Consider the following 24,444-nt stretch of genomic DNA (forward strand, 5'->3'; position numbering starts at 1 on the left):
AATGGTAGTCCTATTGATGCTGTGTCTAGACACAATAAAGGAGTGTTTCTTTTTAATTAACCCATGGAGACATATCAAAACAGATTTCTAAACCATGTGTATGCATAGGCCAATGCCTGCCTCTCAGTGACCTTCATAGTTTCTCTCTGTGGAAGACACTTTTTTTTTTTTTTTTTTTTTTTTTTTTTTTTTTTGGTTTTTTGAGACAGGGTCTCTCTGTGTAGCTCTGGCTGTCCTGGAACTCACTCTGTAGACCAGGCTGTCCTGGAACTCAGAAATCCACCTGCTTCTCCCTCCCAAGTTTCGAGACCTTTATAGAATGGCTTGCTGATGAACAACTGGCAGTAGTTGCTGAAAATCACATGTTTTCTTGAGAAAGAGCATGGTTATAATGAAGATGTGTAAGCCCCACAGGGGAATTTCCCAAGGGTCTCCTTCTTCAAAAGTTTTCTTTACTGTGTTAAGGGAGTGGGGCTGTAATTACTACCTCTTGTTTGTTATTCAAGATTTAAGAGGTTCGGAATATTTGACCATGAGACTCCCATGATATACTTTATTGATTGGGTTTACAAATTTGTCTAATCACTGTCCCTGCTCTAAACTAAACCCAGGAGGCAGGCAAAAGATAGGCTCCCTCCAACCACCATGAGTGATAATAGGCTGCTGATTATTGATCACTTCAGTCTAAATTAAGTCTGGCTCATTGATGGTTCCAGGGTTAATTCAGTATAGAGCCCTTCTTATGGTGTGCTCAAGTGGACTGTGTTTGCCCCATGTCCCAATTATACAATTCAAATCCCTAAGAAGATAAGTGCCTCAGGAATTGAGTTCAGGGAAATGAAGCAGCATATGACCTGTGATGGTGGTCACTGCCCTGCCAGCCCTGCTTCTGTCTTAACAAGCCAATTACAGGCTGGCTTGATCAATAGCACCCAGCTGTTTTAGCCTGTTCCCGGATTTAACAGGAAGTAACCTAGCAGCAGGAAGAGATAACCCCTCCATTTCTCAAAAAGTTCTCGAGATGGGGTAGTTGGAAATAAGTTATTAGAAATTGGGGGCTGCAGAATGTTTTCCCAGCCATTTGCATAACCCAGCAGGCCCCTGGGGCTTTCCCCGAGGCTGGCTGCTTGGCTTTCTACAGACAGGCTTTGTGGAAGCCACTTCTCCTTTCTCCAAAGCCAAGAGAAACACAGAAATCTCCAGAGAACCTATTTTAAATAAGAACAACACCCGTGGCCTTCTTACTGATACAATCCCCAAGGCTTCAAAACACTGATGCCTTTATCTGCTTCATACAGAATGGAACTCTGAAAATTGTTGACCGGAAGAAGAATATTTTCAAGTTGGCACAAGGAGAATACATTGCCCCAGAGAAGATTGAAAATGTTTATTCCAGGAGCAGACCAGTATTGCAAGTTTTTGTCCATGGGGAGAGCTTACGGGTAATACACCAGTGTTACGGCCTGTGTTGGTTCTCATAGCCATATAAGGCATTTGTATAGGTGGGTTCAGATAAGATGCCCCAGCTTACAATACTAACTACAAAACTACATTCTGAATCATAAACATCCAGGCGATAATTTGTTGGAGTTAAAACAACTATCTTAAGAGGTAGCTTTTATCTCACATGACTTTCTGCTTGGAACTCTTAGTGTCCACTCTGAGTAGCTAATCTGACACAAAACTCTTCTTTATGTTACACTTAAACTGGTCCTTTGGGGGATTGGGTAGGGCAAATGGATCGGCTAGGGATTCGATTCTTTACGCTTAATGACAACTGCTTCTTTTCAAGGAATCAGGTTTGGATAGAACATCTTTGCAGTGGAGTGCAGAATGGGACTCTGTATGGTGAGGAACTGAGTATCAGATTAGTCTGAAGGCCTCATCTATCACAATCCACTTCCTTCCCACAGTCATTCCTGATCGGAGTGGTGGTTCCCGACCCAGATTCACTTCCCTCATTTGCAGCCAAGATCGGGGTAAAGGGATCATTTGAAGAACTGTGCAAAAACCAAGTAAGCATGGCTCAAAATGTTCTCCAAATAAGCATGACTGAGAATGTGCTCCAAATAAGCATGACTGAGAGAGAATGCTCTCTAGACAAGCATGGCTGCGAGAGAATGTTGCATGCATACCCTGGCCTGCTGGAGCAGAGGGAAGGCTCTCCCAGCTGGGGCACCTCTGGGTTCTCTGAGCCTCCTCTCTGCAGGGACACTCTTTCTGCTTCTGTGACAGGTAACTGCATTTGGTAAGTTTTATTAGAATGTAGAATTTAAAACATAGAATGATTTTTTATTAAGCAGTAACATGCTGCCTAAGAGAAAATGGAATATAGACTGGAAAATGCCTTTAGACAGAACCTGATAGCCCATAGGTTTGCCTTTCCATTATATTTCCTTTGGGAAATGCAAAGTACATATGCTTCAACATACTTTTTGTATCTCAATTTTATCCAATCTTTCAGGCATTTTGAGTTGGTTCTTGCTTAGCCTTTCATTTAAACCTCTCTTCAGGCATACATGCTGTGATGTTTTTGTGTTTCAGTGTGTAAAGGAAGCCATTTTAGAAGACTTGCAGAAAATTGGGAAAGAGGGTGGCCTGAAATCCTTTGAGCAGGTAGGTACTGCTGATACCATTCTGGTCCCTCAAGTACCGCTAGAATTTTATGTAAAGCTCCCACTTACACTGGTTTCAAACCTTTAACTCCCAAGGGCACAGATTTTATTTATGTGTTCTCCCCCCCCCTTTATTATTCATTCTCTGTACTCCACTTACACAAATGTCAAGTATAGCTCAGTTTGTAGAGTGTTTGACTAGCATGCATGGTTTCAATCCGTCTTCAGTGTCATATTACCCCCGATATGGTAGGACAGACATACTTGTAATCTCAGTGATAGGTGGGAGGGGAAGGATCAGAAGTTCAAGATCGACCAAAGCCTGGACAGCAGAAGACCTTATCTCTGAACGCATGAGTCTGTGTCTTTACTGTCCCACCGTACAGCTTCTTCGATAAAGTGAAATAAACTTTGCAGTTTATCACCTTACAGATGAAGTGCCAATCAGCAGCATGTGCTCACCTTCTAGGTCAAAAGTATCTTTGTGCATCCAGAGCCCTTCACTATTGAAAACGGACTTCTGACACCGACACTGAAAGCCAAACGAGTAGAGCTTGCCAAGTTCTTCCAGACACAAATCAAGAGCCTCTATGAGAGCATCGAGGAGTAGTAGCTTAAGGTACTTACTGATGAGGGCTCCGAGGCCTTGCAGAAGTATGGCCTAAAATCTATCCCATGTTTTGTCTTTTCTTCATTCCTGTTGTTTATCCATTATACCCGTAAACTGCAGCATACAATGTAAGACCCTTGACCCGAATAAAAGACCCTCCTCTCATCTTAGACTTCTTGGACATTTTAGAACTTAGGGCTGTTTTATTACCATGCTGTTCTTCAGGCCTGTGTTCTGTGTCACTTCCTCACGACTGCCATGCCAGTGCTATCTTGATTACTGATCACCAGTTCTAGTGTCACACCTGCTGGTGTACCCTTTGTTTTATAAAAACTGCTAACAGCTCAGCACTTCCTGAGGCCTCCAATACAGTGGTTATCAACCTTCCTAATGCTGTGACCCTTTAATAGAGCCCCTCACATTGTGGTGACCCCCAACCATAAAAATTCATTGCTACTTTATAACTAATTTTACCACTGTTATGAATTATAATGTAAAAAATATTTGAAATATCAGATAACTGATATGTGACCCCAAAGGGGTCATGACCCATAGGTTGAGAACCATTGGTTTAACAGGTTATAATTCATGTTTTTCAGTTACTCCATGAAACCACTAATTAGAAATTTAACCTACCACCCATACTAATTGTATTTATAAAACAAACTACGTACTTAAGTGTAATCAAAGTTTATGCAATGAAGGAACAAGGTCAAGTATAACAAAGTGTAAATTCTCTAGTTAAGACTTCTAAGTTGGGAATATTAAACCACAGCAGATAGGGTCAGAAGGGAATGCTGTTTTAAAGTGTTATCTGCAGTGTCAGTTTTTGACATTGTCTGTTCTCTACAGTTTGCTGAGCTGGAAGCTGTGGGGGAAGAAGTGGAAACTATGTCCAGTGAACTTTTCCAGTAAATGAAGCAAGCACTAAAGTACTGTCCTGAGTTGGGAACAAAGCACTGTGGGCAAGGTCGATGCAATGCCTGCACTACAGGCCTGTCTTCTGTGGATCTCTCTCCTTGGCCTTCAGTCCCTGCAGTATTTTACTGTCAGATAGCATGTGGTGCCTCTACTTGTAAATGTCAAATCTTTGAAATAAACTATTACAGATATTATGTTGTGCCTGCAGTCTTGTGAACTGTGATGAGAATTAGCATCAAAAAAGAATCATATGGCCGGGCAGTGGTGGTGCACGCCTTTAATCCTAACAGTCAGGAGGCAGATGCAGGAGGATCTCTGAGTTTGAGGCCAGCCTGGTCTAGAGTGAGTTCCAGGACAGTCAGGGCTACACAGAGAAACCCTGTCTCGAAAAACCAAAAACCAAAATCCGAAACAAACAAACAAACAAACAAGAAGAAGAAAGAACCATGTGACCAATCAGCTGGATTTTTCAATGTTGTCTGCATGCTAGAATTATTTGATTTGAAAATGATGAGGCGCTTCTCTAGGGTGTCTGAGTTACATAGTCTTGTAGCCAGGTGAGGTGACACATACCCACAACTACAACACTCAGGAGGCCAGGGCAAGAGCACTGCAGGTTTGAGGCTGGGTTACACAATGAGAACCTGTATCAAAATTAAATAACCATTGGTACAAATTTGGGGAATTACTGGGGTAAACAGATAGGAGCAGCTATTCTCACCCTATCTACAGTTCTGAGTACTAGGTCTTTAATCGGGGCCCACATTCTAAATAAGTTTACTTTTCCCCTTTACCACCTGTATGTTGCTGTATGTTAATCTCTTTCTCCTTTTCTTTTTTTTCTACTGAGATAGGGTCTTACTATAAACCTAACTGGCATGGAGCTTTCTATGTAGACCAGGTTGGCCTACAACTTAAGATACCCACCAACCTCTTCCTCTGGAGTGCTCAGATTAAAGGTGTGTGCCACCAGGCGTGGCTATGGTACTCTAATTTTAACTTGTACTCCTTTCTGGCTGCTAACTGGATCAAGAATATTCACTATTTCCCCATGCCCTGAGCTTATTAGCAAGGCTGAAACAATGTCTGTACTAGAAACAAAGGAAAAGCAGGACTAAGCTCTAGGGTGCACGGTGGTTAGTGCCTTCTCAGCTCTGATTTCCCTCTCTATACCCCTCTACTCCAGCTGACCTCAATGGCTGCCTCCCTGGTCTTGAAACATGCTAGGCTGTACCACAGTGTGGATGCTTGCTGTTTTTGTCTAAAATATAGATACTTCCCACAGGCACGTGACTTGTCTCATCTGCTTTGTCAACTCAAGAGCATCCTGCCTTCAGAAACAACTGTATCTGACTCATGTTCACCTGCTGCTCTTACAACAGGGTAACAACAACCACACCTGCTTCTTGCTGAGCACCCAGGTGCCCACTTCTTACTCCTATCTAGTGTTGTAGGCTTGGCTGCCCCAGAGGCCTTAATTCCAGGAAAGCAAGAATTAAGGAATGCTCAGTCAGCTTACTCAAGTCCAGTGAGGGAGACTTTCTCCTGCAGTTCTGCCGACCTGTTTTGAAAAGCTCACCTGTAAGTTTAGATCCTAGAACTTGCACAAGCTTCAGGCTTTGATATTAAAGTAGGCAGAAGCGGTCACTAGTGATTTGCACAAGATGTAAAGCTGTAAAGTCAATCTAGCAGTAACAGGCTCATTCACTGAACTGAACGTCTTAAAGCTCATGACTCAACACGACTACACTTGGCAGCAGGGCAATGTTTTCATAAGGACGTCAGAGAAACCTTTTTACTCAGAAGACAAAATAAACCACCACCACCACCACCAAACCAAAAAGCAAACTAAAAACAATGCTTTTTGGTGAAAACTATAATTTTTACAGAACATCCATTGACCTTTATTGGATTTGACAAAAATCTGTATTATTAAAAGTAACCAAATTTGAGTTTATATTGAATCTGACAAGTTTTACAGTCTCTAGAAGATTATGAAGGAAATGTCAACTGAGGAAGAAACAGAGTAACCACATGCAAGATGCTCCTGTCCAGTGGGGAATTAGACCTGCAGGGGAAGTCAGATGTGCAGCACACAGAAAGGGCAAGTTGCTCACTGGGCTGGAACGGCCTTGCTTCAGTAGGAAGAAGTGGAAAGACGGCAGGAATTCAAAGGCATATGCAGAATGGCTTCTGTTTCAAAACGGTAATAAACATTTCTGAAGTCATGGCACTAGGGCATCTTTGAGGAAAAGAATACCTTAAGCAGAGTAGGCTCGTTGCATAATTCTCAGGTACTACATGTGGATTTTCAAGTAATGAAGACTTAGTGATCTCACTTTAACAGTGGCTATCTGTTCTTCTTCTCCCCCTCTGGGGCTGGATCTGAGTCACCATCACAGGGACACTTTTCCACACAGTTTCTAGGAAACCACCCTCTTACTCTTGAAGTACCTGAGGGAGAAAGTGATGCCACAGTGAAGCAGGTGGCAGGACCAGGTGACATTACCAGGAGCAAGTTCTACTGTTTCAAGTGAAGATTAGTTGTTAAGACTTCCTGCTGTCCCCTCAGTAGCTCTCAGACACAGGCCAGGGAAAAGTCTCCAAATGGTTCTACCAAGCTAGGAAATGGGAAGACTCTAGCTCCTATCCCATCATCTAAGACTAGTGTGGTCTGGACAGTGCCTAACTGGATCTTCGGTCACTAACTATACGGTGATTGTTGTGGCACACCATTACAGTACACTCCAAGGATGACCCTCCTAACGCCTCTCTGCATTTCCTTCTCAAGTCTTTCCTTGTTTTCTTCTTCTTCTTCTTCTTTTTTTTTTTTTTTTTTTTTGAGAGAGTTCTGCTATGTAGTTCAGGGTCTGCTGTGAACCTATGATCTTCTGAATACTAGGTTACAGCCATCTGCTCCCAGGCTATGAATTTCTATACCAGAATCACCTAAGCTGTCTTATGGAGTAAACTATGATTAATCCTAAGTATTTTCTTTAAGAACATCTCAGGTTGATCTTTAAAATTTAAACCTTAGCTTTAAAAGGAACTTCCCCTTAAAGGGGATGTGACTGTGACTTGGGGTGGGGTGGGGGATGGGTGAGAGTGGAGGGAAGGGAAGGGAAGCTGGATGTATGTAATCTATTTCCTGACTCTACAGTTCCCTACAGTCTCCACCCATCTGCAGCCTGGGCTGTGAGTGAGCTGCTTTTGCATATTAGTTCCATGCTTCACTTTTCACTGATAGCCAAAAGACATCCATCAGAATTTATTTGATTAATTTTAAAAATCAGCATACAGAGTAATGAGTTTTCTCATAATAATGGTTCTTCCATCCCGCCCTCATCTTCCTTCTAATCCCCTTCCTAATAATCCGTTTGTTTTCATGTCATAGGTCTGTATCCAAATACCTCTCTTTTAAAAACTGTTTTATCCTTTCTTGTTTAAACATACCCAAACCACCGGCTAGAATCGACATATGAAAACAGGTTGTAGTGTTTGTCTGAGCCTCATAATGAAATTCAGTTGCATCCATTTTCTTGGAAATAGCATTTAACATTTCTTTATAGATGAATAAAAATTCCACTGTGTGTATGTAATGTATTTCCTCTACCCATTCATCTACTGGTGAATATCTCGGCTGTTTTTTCCTTAGCTACTGTGAATGTTTCAGGAATAAATCACTGTGTGCGAGTGTCTCTGTGGTAGGACTGAAGAGTCATTTAAATATATCCTCTGGATCCGCACAACCTGAGTAATACGGAAGTTCTATTTGTAGTTTTTTGAGAAACCTCCACATTGTTTGCAGGGGACTGTAGCAGTCTACCATCCCAACAGCAGTGACCAGGGGCTCCTGGTCCCCACATTTCTTGTCGTTTGTTCTCCTTGCTGGCAGCTATTTACTTTCTGTGTTTGAATATGACCTGCCAAGTGCTCCTGGCTTTTATGGTTACTGACAAGAGTCTGACGTTATCCTGACGGGTCTACCTTTGCCTTCCCCCATAGCCTTTTCCTTTGCTTTTCATTTTTGACATCTTGACTGAGTTCTTCTCTGACCAAGACTATTTGGGTTCTACATGCATCTTGTGTCTGGGTGTCCATTTCTTCCTCTCAGTCTCTGAAACTTTCTAATTTCATTGACTAAACTGCCTCTGAAGTCAGACTATCTCCTAGTTTTAGTCTCTTTTCTTAGGTTTAGTTTCCTGAATGCATTTCAGAGGTTTTGGAAGTTTCCGTCCTGCTGTTTTGTTTTTATGTCTGAGAATATCACTGTCTTGAGCCATATGTCCATAACCGTGCTCTGCCTGGTCATGCCAACGCCTGCTTCCTTTCTTTCCACTGCCTTTTTTTTTTTTTTTTTTTTTTTTTGGATTGCCTTTCACTTGCAGCATTTCTGTTTGTTTCTTTGTCAGTGTCTTAGTTACTCACTGAATTTTTCCTGCACTTTTAAATTTCTTGCCAAGTGACTGACATCTCCTTATTAATGTTTCCATCAAGGTTCTGAACTGGTTTCCTTGTTGCCCTCACCTGCTCTCCAGTCTTTACTGGACAGTGATCCTTCTAGAATGCAGGGCTCTGAAGGCTTTCCCCACCATTTTAGCTACCTCCATAGCTCTCCTTTCTGTGACTGAGAAGCTGTGAATTTGGGTGGGTTTCCTCGAGCTGTGGTCTGAGGCTTGCACATTTCTGTGCTCTATGAATCTGTTGGGACGAGCGTGTCCTTTGCTGCTTCCTCTCCCTCTGCTCATTTCTCCTAGTTTCGTTTGATGTGAGTTTTCCTGGCTAGTGTCTTCACTTCAGTAACATGGAAAGACAGCAGTGCTGGTGCTCATCTGCACTGGGAAGGGACATGCAGACTTCAACTGTGCCCCTTATGGGGCCTGAGGCAGCAGCACTGGGTTCTGAATGGGGAAAATGTAACTTGTCGTTTTTTTAGGTTAAGTGCGGCAGTAAGTAGGGAAACAAGAGGGAATGGGCAGGAAGGTGAGGATGAGCAAAGCAGGAATCAAAGTGCTTGCTTTAGAGGGAAGAGAAGTCAGACATTGAGGAGGAAGGAAGCATCAGGCAAGACCCTGCTGAGAGACACAGCCCAACAATGAAGCACAGAAGCTGAGATCAAACTAAAGAGAAAATAGTGAAAATAGGTAAGGTGGAAACAAGGCATTGGCCAACAGTTCTTCCTAGCTGCCTTTTGTAGCAGTCTGCAGGTAGGGCTGCTAGTCTCAAATTTCAAACAAATTTAGTGGTATCTTCATGATGAGAGGCATTTCTGTGGAGAAGCTCACTTCCTGTTGGAATTCCCAGGTCTTAGACCACTCCCCTGTGCTCCATGTCAAACACAATTTTGGGTTTTGAAACTTTTTTTTTTTGCAGTGCAAGGCTTTCTGCGATGAGGTTCCAAGCAATTGTGGATTTCTTTTTCTCGACAGACACGCCTGCCAGAAGACATGTGGCTCACAATGCAGTGGCAGAGCTAGCCTCTCCCTTAGGAACTCTGGGTACCCATGAAGAATTGCAGCTTTTCAGTTCATATGTCATACCTCTGTCTCCGCAGCCTGATATACTCTAGGGCTCTCTCTCTCTCTCTCTCTCTCTCTCTCTCTCTCTCTCTCTCTCTCTCTCTCTCTCTCTCTCCACAGACTATAGCTGCATGTCCCACAATTTGCTCATTCCTCTCACAGTACCCATGTCCAGAAGGGAATAGCACTGTCATGGAAGCTGCTGGCCAGGCCCCGCATGCACAGCACCATGCAGTCAGACGCTGGCCTGAACCTGACCTTAGCCTTCCTCCAGATACTTCTCTTCTAGGAAGAGAGTCTGAGGTTTTTATCTTGACCTTGTCTTTGACTGGGTTGTGTCCAGGTGACTTCTAATCTGCCATATTATGCACAGATGCCTATGGGGACTGTATAGGTATCTGTCATATAGTCAAGTAAAGACTTAGATGATAGCTATTATTATCAAAACCTGATAAGTAAGAGCTGCAGAGAGATATGCAAGAAGCATCCTTGTATGTCTACACAGTTCCCTAATACATTTTGCATGTGACTATGCATGTTATTTTTATGAATTTGGGGTTACTGCTAACAGTCATACTTTAAACATACCCTTCCACTTCCATACCTTCTATGAAGGAATCATCAAGAATTTTGTCTCCATACAACCAGTATCTGAAATATTTAAAAGGTTAAATTAAATATGTTTGAAGTTAATGCCAGTTTTCCTATTGAACAAATGGGACATCCCCATCTCTTACCGCAGCCCTCTCGTTGCTAAGATGAACTCTCCTTTCTGCAGCCGGATCCGAGGCTCCTCAGTGCAGGGGCTCGTAAAGAAGGTTCTCACTCCTCTATTCAAAGGGCAGCAGGCACCATTGTAATCTTCTATGACTTTATAGCGAACCTGCCGTCAGTGGTCAGAAGAATAAGCTCAGTAGTTACCATATCTGAGTTCTTTCAAGCTTGAATAAAAAATTAAGTTCAGATCCCAACTATCCAGTGATAAAACATCTTTCCCCCAGTTTCTCATCAGGGAAGGATTTTTCTTGTTTTCGGGCTTCTCTGATCCACCATTTCAAGCATACATCTGCTATGAATATGATCTGTGTTCAGGAGAACTTTCTGTAATGATGGAAGTGTCTGCATGTCTCTTTCTGGTCTTAAATGGGTTGCTAACTAGACACTTGCAGCTACTGGGTGCTTAGTGTGGCCAGTATAAACAGGACCGTAATTTTTATTGTATTTATTTTTAATTAAGACCCCCTTTGGGCACAGGTGGCATCATCACTAGCTAACAGTGTGGTTATAAATGTGGTTTCATCAGCTGACTAAAGGTATTTTTCTAGGCCAGCAGTATACACTGACTAAATGTCTTAGGAACCTCTAGCTTAAAGTATTTCAAAGAAAACAAGTCAAGAGTATCAGCTGGCGTGGCGCCACGTGTCTTTGACCCCAGCACTTTGATTCAGAGGCAGAGGAAGGTGGGTCTCTGAGTTTGAGACCATCATGGATACACAGTGAGACAGTCTGAAAAAAAGTGAATTGCATTGTATTTCAACAAATATAAAGGAAATAATGATCGCTGGCGCCCACATGGTAGGAGATGCCCACAACACTCCCTGTGCTGTACATGCATGCACAATAGATAATAAATGTAAGAGAAAGGAAGACTATTTAATAAAAGCCACTGTTTTAAGCTGCACCGAAACGCAGTGCCCAACTGGAGAAAACAGGAATCAGTGCCATTGCAAATAGGCTACTTACACTTCTGACTCTCTTGTCTGCCTTTTGCTTCAACTGTTCTATCTGTTTGGAAGACACAGAGGGAGAAAGAGTTAGTACTCTGTGTCAGGACTGAGCAGCCTCCCCCCTTCCATCACAGTGTCTTGAAGGTATCCCGAGCCCCAGCTTCTGGCACTCATTAGTTGAGCCACAGTTTGGGATGGAGCCTTCTTAGACTCTGATCTCTGAAGTTTTCACCTCTGTGTACTCTTGGGGTGCTCACAAGGGATCAGAGCTAGGGATGCATAGTCGTCTCAGTGATTCTCTAATGGACAAACTAGAAAACTCATTCATTATTAATGAGTCTCGACTTTCCCCTTTAGTCAGAAGCTACTAATAGAATTGTATTAGACACAGCGGGGGAAATACGGGCTTGCACCCGGCCTGCAGGAACAACTGAGGGGCAGACATGAGTGCTGAGGTTGAGCAAGGTGTTCATGCACGACAGAGGTAGTTAAAGGTCAGCTTTTTTTTTTTTTTTTTTTTTTGGACTTCATGACAGTAGTTTATAGACTGTTCAGGAAAGAGCTTAATAAAGGAGATGCTAAGAATCCCTATGGATATTACACTCATTTTGACATATGGAAAACTCAAGCACTACATACAATATGAGTACAAACTCTCGGGAAGTTGTGGGCATTAACAAGGTAACCACAATGGAGAGAGAGGAAGGCCTTTGCAAGGGAACTACTCACTGTGAGGCTGTACTGGTCACAGCCCTCTCGTATTGGCCACTCAAGTCCATCTCCTTCAGGAACTCCCGACCATGTAAACACCTGTTTAAAGTTCTTCCACTTACTTCCCATATCATAAGGAAAAATGAAGACTTCATCCAGTTGGTAATACTGAATGCGATCTTTAGCCTGTGGAAAACAAAGGGGTAAAATGGCAGCTGCTTCTACCTGCAATGGCTTTTGCTAATACATTATTGAGACTACCAACTTTTGAAATCTGTATTACTCATAAAAATACTTTGTTATTGTTGGGCTAATAGGAGTGTTGTCAGAGAATATAATTTTATCACAGTATAGAGGGATTTAAATGAGAATACTAACCTTGTTTGTGATATCCCAGAGCACCTGACAGGGTATATCTTAGGAACAAGCATTCCAAAGGTTTATAAAAGAATTAGCTAACTGTATCCTGTGCAGAAACCCCTCAATGCTTATGGTTGCTTCACAGCACAGGAGAGTATAGGTAAGAAGTGATGCTGTTAATAGACTCAGGAGAAGGTATGGCTTATAAAGCCAATGGCCAGGAAGTTAATAGGGAGGCACAATTTTACAATGAACATTTTGCAAACTTTGTGAAGGAGTTTCATGTGTTTTGTTTCATCTCTCTTTCTCTCTCTCTCTCTCTCTTACACACACACACACACACACACACACACACACACACACACACACTGTATCTTCAATTATAGGTCATATTCCAATGGCACAGCTTATATTCTAGGCATTTAAATGGATAGTTCTCTCTGGACATAAACTAACTTTGAATTTCTTAAATTCTTACTGCCACCTAGTGGTACAAACATACATTATTTAATTTGAAAGCAAGTTCAACACTAGTGTCTGGTAATCTTAAATATTTTTGGAGAATTTTATTTCCTTATTTGAAGTTCTGTCTGTGATAAAGTAATAGTTTTAATAATTTCTAGATTAACATGGTTTTATACAGGGCCATGATCTTTAGCAAAACAAAACAAACAAAAACCCTCTAATGTCAGCATATTCATTATGCTTACCAGAAATGGTATTATGAAATATTTGTTTATTAAGGAACAGAATTTTATGCAAGAGTTTCTTGTAGTTATTTCTAAAGTAATATGTGTGTTACCTGTTTATTAAAACAACTGTTAAACTTCACAATGGTGCACCCCACTCGCTAGGCTGCGATGGGTGCACTCTGCACAGGCACAGCCGCAGGGCTGCTTCTTGCTACTGATGTGCTTCTCAGGTTGGCCATCACTGTACTCCTCCATATTTGGCTTGGGGTGATAGGCACCGGGAGACCCTCACTGCCTATAGTCTGGGGTGATTACTTCCTGGACATAAGCTCACTCTACTGGGCAAATTTCCTGCAGATCAACATGAAGATAAAAGTTCTTGAGATAATGCCTCTTAAATGAATTCATGACTTTATGAATTTACTAATTTAAGTAGTTTTAGGAAGATAGCATGATTGGTAAGTTAGGGTAGTTGACAGAAAGTTTAAAGTTAGAATCAAGAATAGAGTGTGATTGCAAGATCCGAATGAGGTAGAGAAAGGAGTGCAGTGAGCTTTCGTGCGTTACAACCATGTGGATTGTAGTAGAAAGAAAAATAGGCTTGGGACAAGTTAATGACTAAAGAAAACATTTTCTTCTAGGTTGGTCCTGAGTTCCATGATCATGTTGTGTTACCACTAGGGATGTGGTAACAGGTTTCCTATGTGCACCATGAAAAGGAAGGTTATGAGTAAAGAGTAAAATTCTATTGTAAGAACAGATTAATCAGATTAATCAGATCAAGACTTCAAAAGTAAGGTGTAAGACAAATGACCTGCTCCTTAGTAAATACAGAGCACCTGTCGTCAGCCAAGCCTCGGGAAAAGCTTGCTACTATAGACTTGCCTTGTCTAAACAATGTTAATTAATGACAAAAGAATTACTGCTGTGGGTTATAAGGAACTTGTGGAGAAAAACATAGACACTTGTGGCTATGAGGTAATTTCCTTCTTACGTAGAAAACTTTGTCCTTGGGGATGTAAATGGACTAAAGGGAAAGCTAAAGCTGCTGGGGGCGCTTTGCTCCATCTACTCAATGTGTGAATGTGTATGTTTGTCTGTCTGTCTGTCTATGTATGAAGTTGCTAGAGTCTGCTTTTGCTTCATCCACTGCGTGGGTGTCTATGATTTTCCCCTTTTCTCTAATCACTGGCTACCCCTCCCCCATCTGGATTGCCAGCTGCGACCTGCACTGATTCTTATCAGTCTCTTCATCATTCTGTCTTCCTCGGATTAACCCTATGGTGTCAAGGGTTCAACAATACAAACTTACTGAATTTTATACATCCACCTTCACCTGAATAATAGAGAGTAATTCCCCCTCCCTGCCCTCCTTTTTTTATAAATGAAGATTCAGGTGCTAGAAGTACTGCTCAGCACTAAAGCATGTGCTTGGCTAAATGATCAGACTCTTCAAGATGGATTGAATATCAAAAACCAAAACATAAGCTACTTTATATGAAAAAAAAGGTAAAGATGGCAGTAGTTTACAAAAATCATGAAGACATGTGTTTGCCTAGAGCAGCACTCAGTAGATATTATCAATACCACACACTAAAATCGAACATAGACACACGGCATTCTTATGGGAAAAGGCAGCAAATAGTACTTAGCCAAGCTCAGACAGTAAATACGGTTCCTTGGAAGAGATAATACCTGAACTGCACCTTGAGGGGCAAAAATAAATAAATAAATAAATAAATAAATAAATAAAATCAGGAAAGAAATTAAGGTAGAGGAAAAACATGGGAAAGATGTAGAAGTATAAATGTGTAAGCTCTGAGAGTGAGATGGGGCAGTGGGGAGAGAGGCTGGTGAAGGAAACAGGGACATTGTGAATAGGGGACATTGTAAACGGGCACTGTAAATGGGGACACAGTAAACAGCAGCCTCATAATGCATGAGCTATGGAAGCTGAACTGTACCCAGGGTTCAGCAAGGACACACTTTTCATAATGGTCCTGATATTTGCAATGTGGGTAAACTACCAGGAGCCAAGAAGTCAGTGACACAATACTGTGTAAGTTGTCACACTGTGTGCAGATGCAATCAACTTCTGTGTTTACAGACTCCACCAATAGATCTATGACCAAGATACCTATGACCCCAGAACAGTGGAGGCTGAGGCAGGGCTAGGCTGGAGGGAAACCACAGCTCAAAAATACAATAAACAAACGCTGCATGTCCACAGAACATGTACATATTTTTTCTTATCTTTATTCCCTAAACAATAAGTATTAACTATTTAGATCATGCATGAGGCAGGGTTCTCTAGAGGACCAGAGCTTGACTATGTGGTGACTATGGTTTCAAAGGTAAAGTTGGAATAGCACCGTGACAGGTAAACAACTGAAGGTGTCTGCGTCCAGATGAAGGCTTTCAAGTGAAATTGAGAATTTTGGAAAACTTATCTTATGATTCTGACAGCTTACCCATATTCAAAGAGACTCCCATTTTAATATAAAAGTTATATATGTTGCTTATAAGTAATTAAATATAAATGCTATGAATTTAAATATAAAAGAGTACAAAAAGGTAACTGACAGAGATGTTCCCTGTTGGCCTGGGGTAAGGCTCAGAGACAGACCTGCTAAGCAAACCTGAGATTCTGCGTTTCAGCTACAGCTCTGGGATGTGTGGGAGGCAATCACTTGTCAAGTTTTAATGTAAGATAAATACCTATTATAGTCTAAAATGTCCAGACTTTCCCACTTACTTATGTGTATGAAGCTGGTCTTTCCACATAAATGTCAACCAAAGTAAAAAGTCTCAACAGACTGAATGCAGAAGTAGGTGTGACATTCTAACTGTCTTCTGTTAAATCAGATGAAAAGAGATTTGAAAAATCTATAAAATGAGGACACTTGTCCTATTTAGTTATCAAAAATAATTATTTTTTACAAAATGTTACATTAGCATAATGGATTGTCTTTATTTATTTTTTTTATTTTACAGTTTTTTTTCACTTAGAAAATATGGCAACTGTGAGTGAGCACAGCACACACACAAGCTTATTAATGAACTTGGCACTTGGGGGAAATATAAATAAAACGACTCGGAGTACAGGGTTTGGGAACTGCTGCTCTATGTTAAAATGCACGGACTGGATTGGGTGTCGGGGACTAAACATGTCCTAAGATGCCAGACTTCCGCTCTACTATTGTTTTGCCCATGCAAACACCAACCATACCTGGCCCTGCTTGGCTTTCAAGAACAGATAAACCAAAGAGTTTTGACAAGGTGGCTGTCACAGGCCTGAATTAACATCTCCATGTCGCTGGCTCTCTGCTGTGGTGGAGGAAGGCCCAATGCTCCCCTTGCTCACTTTGCATGTGACATGCCAGTGACCCAGGGTCACCTCCCAGCATCATTAAGTTAGCGAGTCAGAACTTTATATTGAAGGAACAATTATTAAATTTACCTTTTCTTCAATCCATGATTCAATAGAAGTTTTGTTTCTGAGAATAATTTTTATCTAGAAATGAAATGATAGTGAAGTTTCACAATGTTATTTGGTTTACTTCAGATCATTGTCATCCTAACTTCAAGACAGCTTTTCTTGTTCTACCTCACACATGAAGCCAGCAAAGATGGCAGAGGCTAAGCAGCAGTCAGTGTGCAGCCCCTCTTAACTAATGCACTGCAGTGTCTCTATGCCAAACTCACCGTGCCCATCCGAAGCACAGCCGAGTCCCAGTGACACAGAAACGAGTAACTCTGGTAACGCCTGCCTTACTTTCTTGGCTATGACTAAGTCCATGTGTGAAAAATGGTACATCAAGATCTTAATTTCTTTAAAATTAATGTCCTTAATTATAAGACTTAGGAAAAAAAAATCCAATCTAAGTATGTTCCCTCAGGAGCCTCATTTTCATTAATATTCATGTGTACTAAGCACACGAATGAGTGACCATAGGTGAGTCACTTACCCTTTTCAACAGACACTCATCATCTGTAAGGAAGAGGACAGCACTCTTCTGTCAGGCCCTTTTGGGGTGATTTGAAGATCATGTAGGGTGAGAGCACCTTTCTCAACTATAAAGACTTCAATTAAGGTGCATGTCTTTATACAGTGGCTACAAGTTCTGGCAAAATTACTTCAAAATTACCTACTGTACATAGGTGGTAAACTAATTGCCTACAGCTAAGCAAAAGTACTTTCGCCCTTATACTCAATCTTTACATCCAGGTTTACCTCTTTCTTTGCAATCAGGTCCAATAGCATGGCAACTTTCAGACGGAGGTGGGTAAGAACTTTACCTGTATGAAAAACAACATCCCAACAGCTATGGTTGTTCCCAAAGCCAATCCCAAGGCAAACAAGGTGGCGGCAAACGCAGCCAATCCGAAGGGAACAATTGGAGGTGGATCTCTCCTGGCTGCACTCATGTCAATCTTGACTGTGTTCCACCCAAAGGAGAGCTGCAAGCAGTAACAATGCACGTGTGAGACTCGGTGTTGAGACTTACAACAACCAGAGCTATCGAGATGACTCAGTGGATCATGCATTTGCTGTATAAGTATTGAGACTGAGTTTGGCTCTCCAGCACTCACATCAATGTTCCAAGGGTATAGTGGTTCTCCTACCCTTCCAGAGTCCGGAAGGCCAACATAGAGGATTCCCAGGGAAAGCTGGCTGGCCACACTGAGATAAGATCTTATAGTAATCTTACAGTAATCTTATCTCCACTAAGATCAATGGAGAGATCCGGCCTCAATGGAAAAACTGGGGAGCCATTAAGAAAGATTCCTGATGCCAGCCCTGGACTTCCACATCCATACACCCACCCCTTCCCACATGCACCCACACATGTGAACATGCATGCACACAGGCACACTACCCACGGGAAAATAACTTCAACAAAAAGTAACCCACCATGACTAAAACCATAATAATCACGACTTGTTGCCAAGGCAAACAGCAGTTTTTAATGAGCACTTGGCTCTTACTGATATGCCCAGTGTCTTTTTCTTTTTGAAGTATGAGGAATCAAACCTAGGGCCTCCCACACACTGCACCAGAGGTCTAACACTGAGCTGTAGACATCTACAGCTCCACCGTTCGTTATTCTATTTAGGTTTGGTCGCTTCCTCAGGAGAGTCAGTTTGACTCGGCAAACAGGAATAGTCATGAACAACAAGGGAACACTTTGCCTCTGCTGTCTCCTTGCTACTGTAAATTTACAGTATTCTCCACAGCAACAGATGCAGCATGTTCCATAAGCAGTGCTCAAGAGCTGGCAAAAGGCTGGATAAATAGACCCTGCAGGTGTGTGCTGCCTGGCCTGTATGATGTTCTAAAACAGTGGCTCTTAACCAGTGGGTCTTGAACCCTTTAGAGGTCACATCAGATATCCTACAAATGAGATATTTACATAAAAAATTATAAAAGTAGCAAAATTATAGTTTACGAGGTAGCAACAAAGTAATTTTATGGTTGTAGGTCCATAAAACATAGAACTTAGTTGTTAACATTAAATCTAGAGAGCTCAGATAAAAATTCAGATTCCTAAGCATTGGAATATTAGCACTGCGATGCTAGGACTGACTGAAAACTACAAACTGGCTAAAAACATATGGATTGACCCTTCTGTGAAGGACATGTACTGTCCAGTGTTTGTACACCTCCTGGGCCCGGGCCCCTCTTTTACTTTTTTAATGTGTACGACCTTTGAACTTTATCTCATGTTTAGTGTCCAAAAGTTGACTCAAAAGTGTTTCTGGTTTGATGTGTTATTTTTACGAGTGTGCTCACTCCGTGGACCAAATGAGGGAAGGAATGTCAATCTGCTGCAGACACTGAATGGAACGAGCTGGAAAGTACCTCTTTCTTCTGGTTCTTTCTGCTCACTAGACTCACCACAACACCGCAACCACTATGTGAGAAATGTAATAAACCATGGATAAGAGAAATCAATTAGCATAAATTTCAACCAGAGCATAAAAGGTGGATTTTCAGAATAAAATAATCTGTCCTCATTTTCAAGATTAAGGGCTTTTTAAAAGGAGGAACTGATAGACAGCAAGCAAAGCTGCTGTACAAGTTAAGTCCCAACAGTGCTATCTCCAAAGGGACCCTGTCAATGACCTTGATAAGGTCACTCCATGAGCAGAAATGGGAGTGTGCCATGGTCTCACTCACCCGATTATAAAGCTGTGTGTACATTGTCATCACGAAGATGAAAGCAGCATGAGTGCAGCCCAGAGGGGCCAACAGGAGGAAGAGCGTGAACGAGGCGTGGTTCTGGTGACCACAGCAGTTGTTGATCCAGGGGCAGTGGTGGTCCATCTTCATTACACATCTATTAAGAAATATGTGGATGAGGCAGAAAGCAGAAAATCTGGTCCACTTTGGCTCTAGTTTTCAAAAGATCAAGCAAATAGGAATCCAATATGTGTAGGAGTCACAGGGGAATTAATTCTCATAAAGTAGTCACATCTTTATGACCTTTTGAGGTTATAGATGGTGACTTCTTTAAAATTCTAAATAGCGTAAGAGGAAGCTGACATTACAACAGCTTCCAAAGCAAGCAAGTCTGCTGCAAGTAAAATTTGCATAAAGAAGCCGGGCAGCTCCACAAGAGCCTCAGTAGACTGGAGGAAGCTCACGGCTGTCAGTCCTTAGGCTCAGCAGACTGACATACAGTCCACACACGTCTCCAGAGAATGATCATAGAGCTCTCCAGTCACAACGGCAACGTCTTTCCTTTCTCACAGTACATGTCAGAAACGGAGTTGCTGGCCCACACCGAGCTCAGCCCATAGGTGGTATGGGAGCAGCCTCACTCCTGTCTCTCTGCGAGAGAAGAAGCTCCTAGCAACAAACCAGATTGGAGTTTAGGTTTCCTAAATTTCATATTAATCAACAGATGTTGCTGATAGCTAGGTCCTGGTAGATTTTGCATTTTTATAGTGATTCAGTCTTCTTTTCATTGAAGTCTTGAAAAAATATATGAATGAATCTGAGAAAAACCAGTCTAATTCAGACTCAAAATAATTCTGAAGCTAGTCAACATCACAATCAATGAATGCAGCTAATCCTGACACAGCAAAGGAGAAAAACTAAAATATAACTTTTAATTCGCTTTTGTGGGGCGAGAAGCAAAAGGTCTGTTTTTCTAGGAAAAAAAAATCTCTTCCTTCTAATAAAAGAATAAAATTATTTATGTTGATATTTAAATGCAAACCAATCTTCCAGACAAGTATTTTGATAATATTTCTGACAAGGTGAATGCCTTGCTGTGCTGCTTAGTTTTTGTTAACTTGACCCAAACCTACACATACTGGGAAGAGGGGTTCCCAAGAGGAATGCCTCCATCAGACCGGACTGTGGGAATTATCTAGGCGTCATTTCTTGGCTGTCGATCGACATGGAAGGGGCCCAGCCCACCGAGGGCAATAGCCTGGGCTGCCTTAAAAAAAAAAAGGTAGCTGAATAAGCAAGGAAGAGCAAGTCACTAGACAGCACTCCTCAGTTTCTGGTTCAAGCTCATGCCTTGGCTTTCCTTGACAATGACTGTAACCTGAAGCCAAATAAACTCTTCCCTCCCCCAACATGGCTTTGGTCAGTGTTTCATCCCAGCAACAGAGAAGTAAAATAGGACAGTTTTAGGGAACAGAAATGGATTCTACTGTCACAACAGGAAATACAACAAAAAGAGGAGAAACCAAGTGGATCAGGTCCAGTAAACAGAAAAGTCACTCACCTGTTACACTTTCTGCAATGGTGTGAACGTGGCGCCTTGTATGCTTGGCAGACTTTACAATACTGGAGATACATGCTATCCTGAGACTTTTCCTTGATAGAAAGGGAGGCATGTCAGTTACTTGATCCTAAATGGTAGCAAGTTGGGCTTTATGAAGGAAGGCCCTAGAGTGCTTTATATTTCTGTTATGGATGAAGGGGAAGGGGGCCAGTAACTTGCATTTTCAACGCCTGCATTTGCACTAACATATTTTAAGTGATAAACTGTAAGGACGGCTTCATTCTACAGATTTCTCAGAGATTATTTTTCTTTTCTTCTCTACACAACCCGAATCCAGTGTCAACTGGTTCTACGAAAGGAGACTTAGGTCCTCCCACTCTTAGTGGGAGCTGCTTTAGATAACCTGACCAGGACTCCACAGTGAAGTAAGAGGTGACACTTTCTGAAATTTCCCCCTCATACAATTACTGCCCTTGTCACCTTTTCTCTTTGGGTCATTTCAGGAACTCCCTAACTGGTCATTTTCTCTCATTTAAATCTCTGTATTATCAAAATATTGTTCCTATATTGCCCTCTGCCAGGGCTTTGCCTAAAACATCTAGACATCCCTGTGGTGCAAGCAGCTCCCATGGATTCTGAGCTAGTTGCTCCCCCCCACCACCAGTTTTTTTTTTTTTTTTTTTTTGCAGTTATACAAGGCTCTTCAGTTTCTGGATATGTTTTCCAACATGTTCTCCGCCTGAGGCGCTGTCCTCCCTTTCTTCTTTTCTGGAAACTTGCTATATTGACCAGGTGGGCCTAGCTCACAAGATGACATGTCCCTGCCTCCTCAGTGTGGAGATTAAGGTATGGACTACCACATACATCCTTTAAACACCACCACCAACAAACCCCCAAAGAACAAGTCTTCAATTGCTTTGGAAATCGCTAACATAGATCATTATTTTCAAATAGACACAAGTTCTACACATAAGTACTCATCAGTCACTGGAGTAGCACCAGTGTCACCTAGGACAGAGGCTGATTAGGTAAAAACCAAAACGTTATCATAATGGCAAACTAAACATAAAAAAATTATGCAAAGGTCATTGTCAAATGGATCTTTTTCTTACCGGTTTCCACCCCCGAGGGACGAAGCCAGGACCAGCAAACATGGCATTGAAGTAATTATAAAGAATCATGACGGTCCAATTTATCAACATGATGAAGTTCACACTTCCTCCAGTTGTATGTAAGGGCCAATACCACAAGACAGAGTCGATCATGGCCATTGTGGAACATATTGCTATAACACCCAGGGCTATGATGGGACCCCAATGACACAGTCTCCTTAAGTCTTGAAGATTTTCAAACTTGATTACTGAGCAGAATATGCCCATCTTGGTGAAGAATGACTTCTTTCTTCTAAAGAACTAGAGATCTCCTTTTCCTGTGCACACATTTCTGTGTGCAACAAGTCCATGTGTGTGCCTGAGCTGTCATGCCTTTGGCTGAAGGGTCACTGAGGTGGGGTATGTCATTTTCAGTTGTGGCCTCCAGAACTCTGTATCTCACAGGAGAATATAGGTTGATTTGAAACACAGCCTAAAGAAAACAAGATGGGAAAACTCCGTTTAGAAAGTCCATATGCCATTTATTTAATATTTAACTCCAAGGAGCACTTGACTCAGCACCTCGAAAGCACACTAGTGTGGAGTTCACCTCTTATCGAGAACAAAAATAATTACTTTGGACCTATCCAGAATACAGTCCGAGCTTGAAGTGCACGAAAACCGGACATATTAAACAGTTTTCCTCTTCTGTTCAAAGTGCCAGAAAGGATCGACTACTCCTAGCTTAGTGGATCGTTAGAGAGAACAAAGACTTAGGGAGCTGAGAAGCAGGGTCTTATCTAATTATCACGTATCTAATTCTTCCTAGAACAGAAACTGGCTTAGAGAGACTGTGATTATATCGACCGACCAAGGTCACAAGTAACAGCTAAGTCCAGAATAGAAGCACCAAACTTCTTTTTTAGGACGTTCTAAACTGCCTCCCAACGAGTTGTGAATTAACTGTGACATGCTCTACGCATATAATACTTTGTGTATTAATAACTGGGCACTTGTTCTCCCAAGCGCCAACATTAGCAATCGATCGGGGTTAAAGGTACAGGAAGAAGGGTGAGATTAAAACGAGAAGGCCGCATGTGTGTGCGCGAAAAATCACAACTGAAGCAGTGCACGAGAACGAGCACAGAGTGGATTTAAGCGGGCGGGGGGGGGGGGATAATTCCCTCCGGGGCCGAGGGAGAAGGGAAGAAGGCACGCACGGGGAATAGTTGTAGACCTGAGTTCTGAATGGAGTGAAATGAGCCGGGAAAAGACCTATGACACATGGGTATGACGTATGCGTAACGGATTCCCACGGAGCAGATGCGCCAGCCCGGTCGGTGCCTGCCTCAGTTTCCCGCCCATGTAGTGGTGCGGGATGCTCTGGGATCTTCACTCACAGGACAAACGTCTTATTAAGCGAGGTCTGGGCTCGATATTTTGGAGATGCTGGGTCGACTAGGTCGAGGCGAAGACCGCCTCGTAAGCGGGTTGCACCCCCTGCGGTGACTCCCACCTCAGTCTGGTCTCCGGTGCCCGCTCCACAGCCATCGCATTTCCGGGACGGCCCGGGCTCAGCGGAACAGATTTTCTCCTCCTTATAGCTCTGTCATGAGCGCTTCAGTCTGAGCAAGCCGAATGCGAACCCTGACGGCGAGACCTGCGCGGGGAACTCGGACCCGCGCGTCTCTGGTTCACGCGGCCGCCGTGAGCCTCCCGCTCGGGTCCTCGGCGCAAGCTCCGCCACAGCCACTTCCGGTCGGTGCGCGGCGTCAATCTTCCCTCGGAAAGCCCGCGCCTGCAACTTAGAGTTTGGGGGCGCTCCAGCCGTTTCTCTGGAGCTGCAGTGTGGGGGACGTGTATTCTGTGATACCCGAGAGCATGTGGGCTTTCGTAGTCTTTTTTTTTTTTTAGGGGTCACCGAAAGTGAACTTTTTCTTTAGTTTTACGTTCGAAGATTTGGGTGGAAAGGAAAAGGCGCAGGCAGCGCAGTTTCCGGAGGACAAGGACTGCGTAGAGCAACCAGGAAGCGGCAGGGCTGGGAGTTGTTCCCGGTTCCCGCTGTGCTGTGGAGACTTCTTCACAGGGTCCCTGCGCCGAGGCCGGGCGCCCTTGGCGAGTCCCGCTCTGAGCGCTAGAACCCGGCTCCGGCCGGCCGTGCCCGAGCTGCCATGTCTTCCGACTTCGAAGGGTACGAGCAGGACTTCGCAGTGCTCACTGCTGAGATCACCAGCAAGATTGCAAGGGTCCCTCGGCTCCCTCCCGGTGAGTACCCTGCCCGGCCGGGCGGGGGCGGCCTGGAGAGCCGGGGGCCGCGGAACGCCGCCTGGGCACGCGGGGCTCGCTGGCGCGAGGCTGCTGTGGGTGGTGCTGGCGGCCCGGGGAGGGGTGCGTTCTGGGTAGTAGGTTGTGATTGGCATTAAATGTGCTTCAAATGCAAAGCACCTTCTGCG

At 42.9% G+C, this 24,444-nt stretch overlaps 3 protein-coding genes across 26 annotated transcripts in view; 2 read left to right on the forward strand and 1 right to left on the reverse strand.

The window, feature by feature from the left end:
* Window positions 1-4,340, forward strand: part of Acsl5 (acyl-CoA synthetase long-chain family member 5) — a 44,768-nt gene extending 40,428 nt beyond the window's left edge. For both annotated transcript variants that reach the window (XM_006527178.3, NM_027976.2), the window contains exons 18-22: window positions 1,299-1,442; window positions 1,914-2,015; window positions 2,545-2,616; window positions 3,085-3,234; window positions 4,078-4,340. In XM_006527178.3, the coding sequence (XP_006527241.1) occupies window positions 1,299-1,442; window positions 1,914-2,015; window positions 2,545-2,616; window positions 3,085-3,225 (459 nt within the window). In that variant the 3' untranslated portion in view covers window positions 3,226-3,234; window positions 4,078-4,340. The remainder of the gene's footprint in view (window positions 1-1,298; window positions 1,443-1,913; window positions 2,016-2,544; window positions 2,617-3,084; window positions 3,235-4,077) is intronic.
* A 1,587-nt stretch (window positions 4,341-5,927) lies between these two features.
* Window positions 5,928-23,748, reverse strand: Zdhhc6 (zinc finger, DHHC domain containing 6). Of its 6 annotated transcripts, none has more exons than NM_025883.4 (11): window positions 23,508-23,748; window positions 22,013-22,484; window positions 20,901-20,992; window positions 19,337-19,496; window positions 17,455-17,616; window positions 16,616-16,669; window positions 12,122-12,289; window positions 11,409-11,450; window positions 10,403-10,548; window positions 10,270-10,316; window positions 5,928-6,600 (listed from the first exon to the last, which is right to left on the reverse strand). In NM_025883.4, exons 2-11 carry the CDS (start codon window positions 22,277-22,279, stop codon window positions 6,497-6,499), a joined length of 1,242 nt encoding a protein of 413 aa, NP_080159.3. In that variant the 5' UTR covers window positions 22,280-22,484; window positions 23,508-23,748; the 3' UTR covers window positions 5,928-6,496. The 6 variants fall into 6 exon arrangements, with proteins under 6 accessions (NP_080159.3, NP_001028745.1, NP_001347524.1 ...); NM_001033573.2 differs by having other exon boundaries at window positions 23,392-23,748; XM_006527268.3 differs by having other exon boundaries at window positions 6,005-6,600; window positions 23,229-23,737.
* The window catches only part of Vti1a (vesicle transport through interaction with t-SNAREs 1A), a 311,432-nt gene continuing 310,729 nt past the window's right edge, over window positions 23,742-24,444 (forward strand). For 13 of the 18 annotated variants that reach the window (XM_017318251.2, XM_030250990.1, XM_006527192.4 and 10 more), the window contains exon 1: window positions 23,742-24,256. In XM_017318251.2, coding sequence (XP_017173740.1) covers window positions 24,163-24,256 — 94 coding nt within the window. In that variant the 5' untranslated portion in view covers window positions 23,742-24,162. The remainder of the gene's footprint in view (window positions 24,257-24,444) is intronic. The other 5 variants (NM_001360431.1, NM_001293685.1, NM_001293686.1 and 2 more) reach the window with 1 other exon arrangement.

This window comes from Mus musculus, chromosome 19 (genome assembly GCF_000001635.26).
Source record: "Mus musculus strain C57BL/6J chromosome 19, GRCm38.p6 C57BL/6J".
In the NCBI taxonomy this organism is placed as follows: Eukaryota; Metazoa; Chordata; class Mammalia; order Rodentia; family Muridae; genus Mus; species Mus musculus.

Excerpts from the sequence above, each read along its gene's own strand:
- Zdhhc6 (NM_025883.4), bottom strand. The coding sequence starts at position 22,279 with ATGGGCATATTCTGCTCAGTAATCAAGTTTGAAAATCTTCAAGACTTA. Across the intron at positions 10,549-11,408 it reads CAGACAAGAGAGTCAGAAGT|GTTCGCTATAAAGTCATAGA; the intron begins GTAAGTAGCCTA and ends CACTGACGGCAG. Across the intron at positions 6,601-10,269 it reads TGATGATTCCTTCATAGAAG|GTACTTCAAGAGTAAGAGGG; the intron begins GTATGGAAGTGG and ends TTTCTCCCTCAG.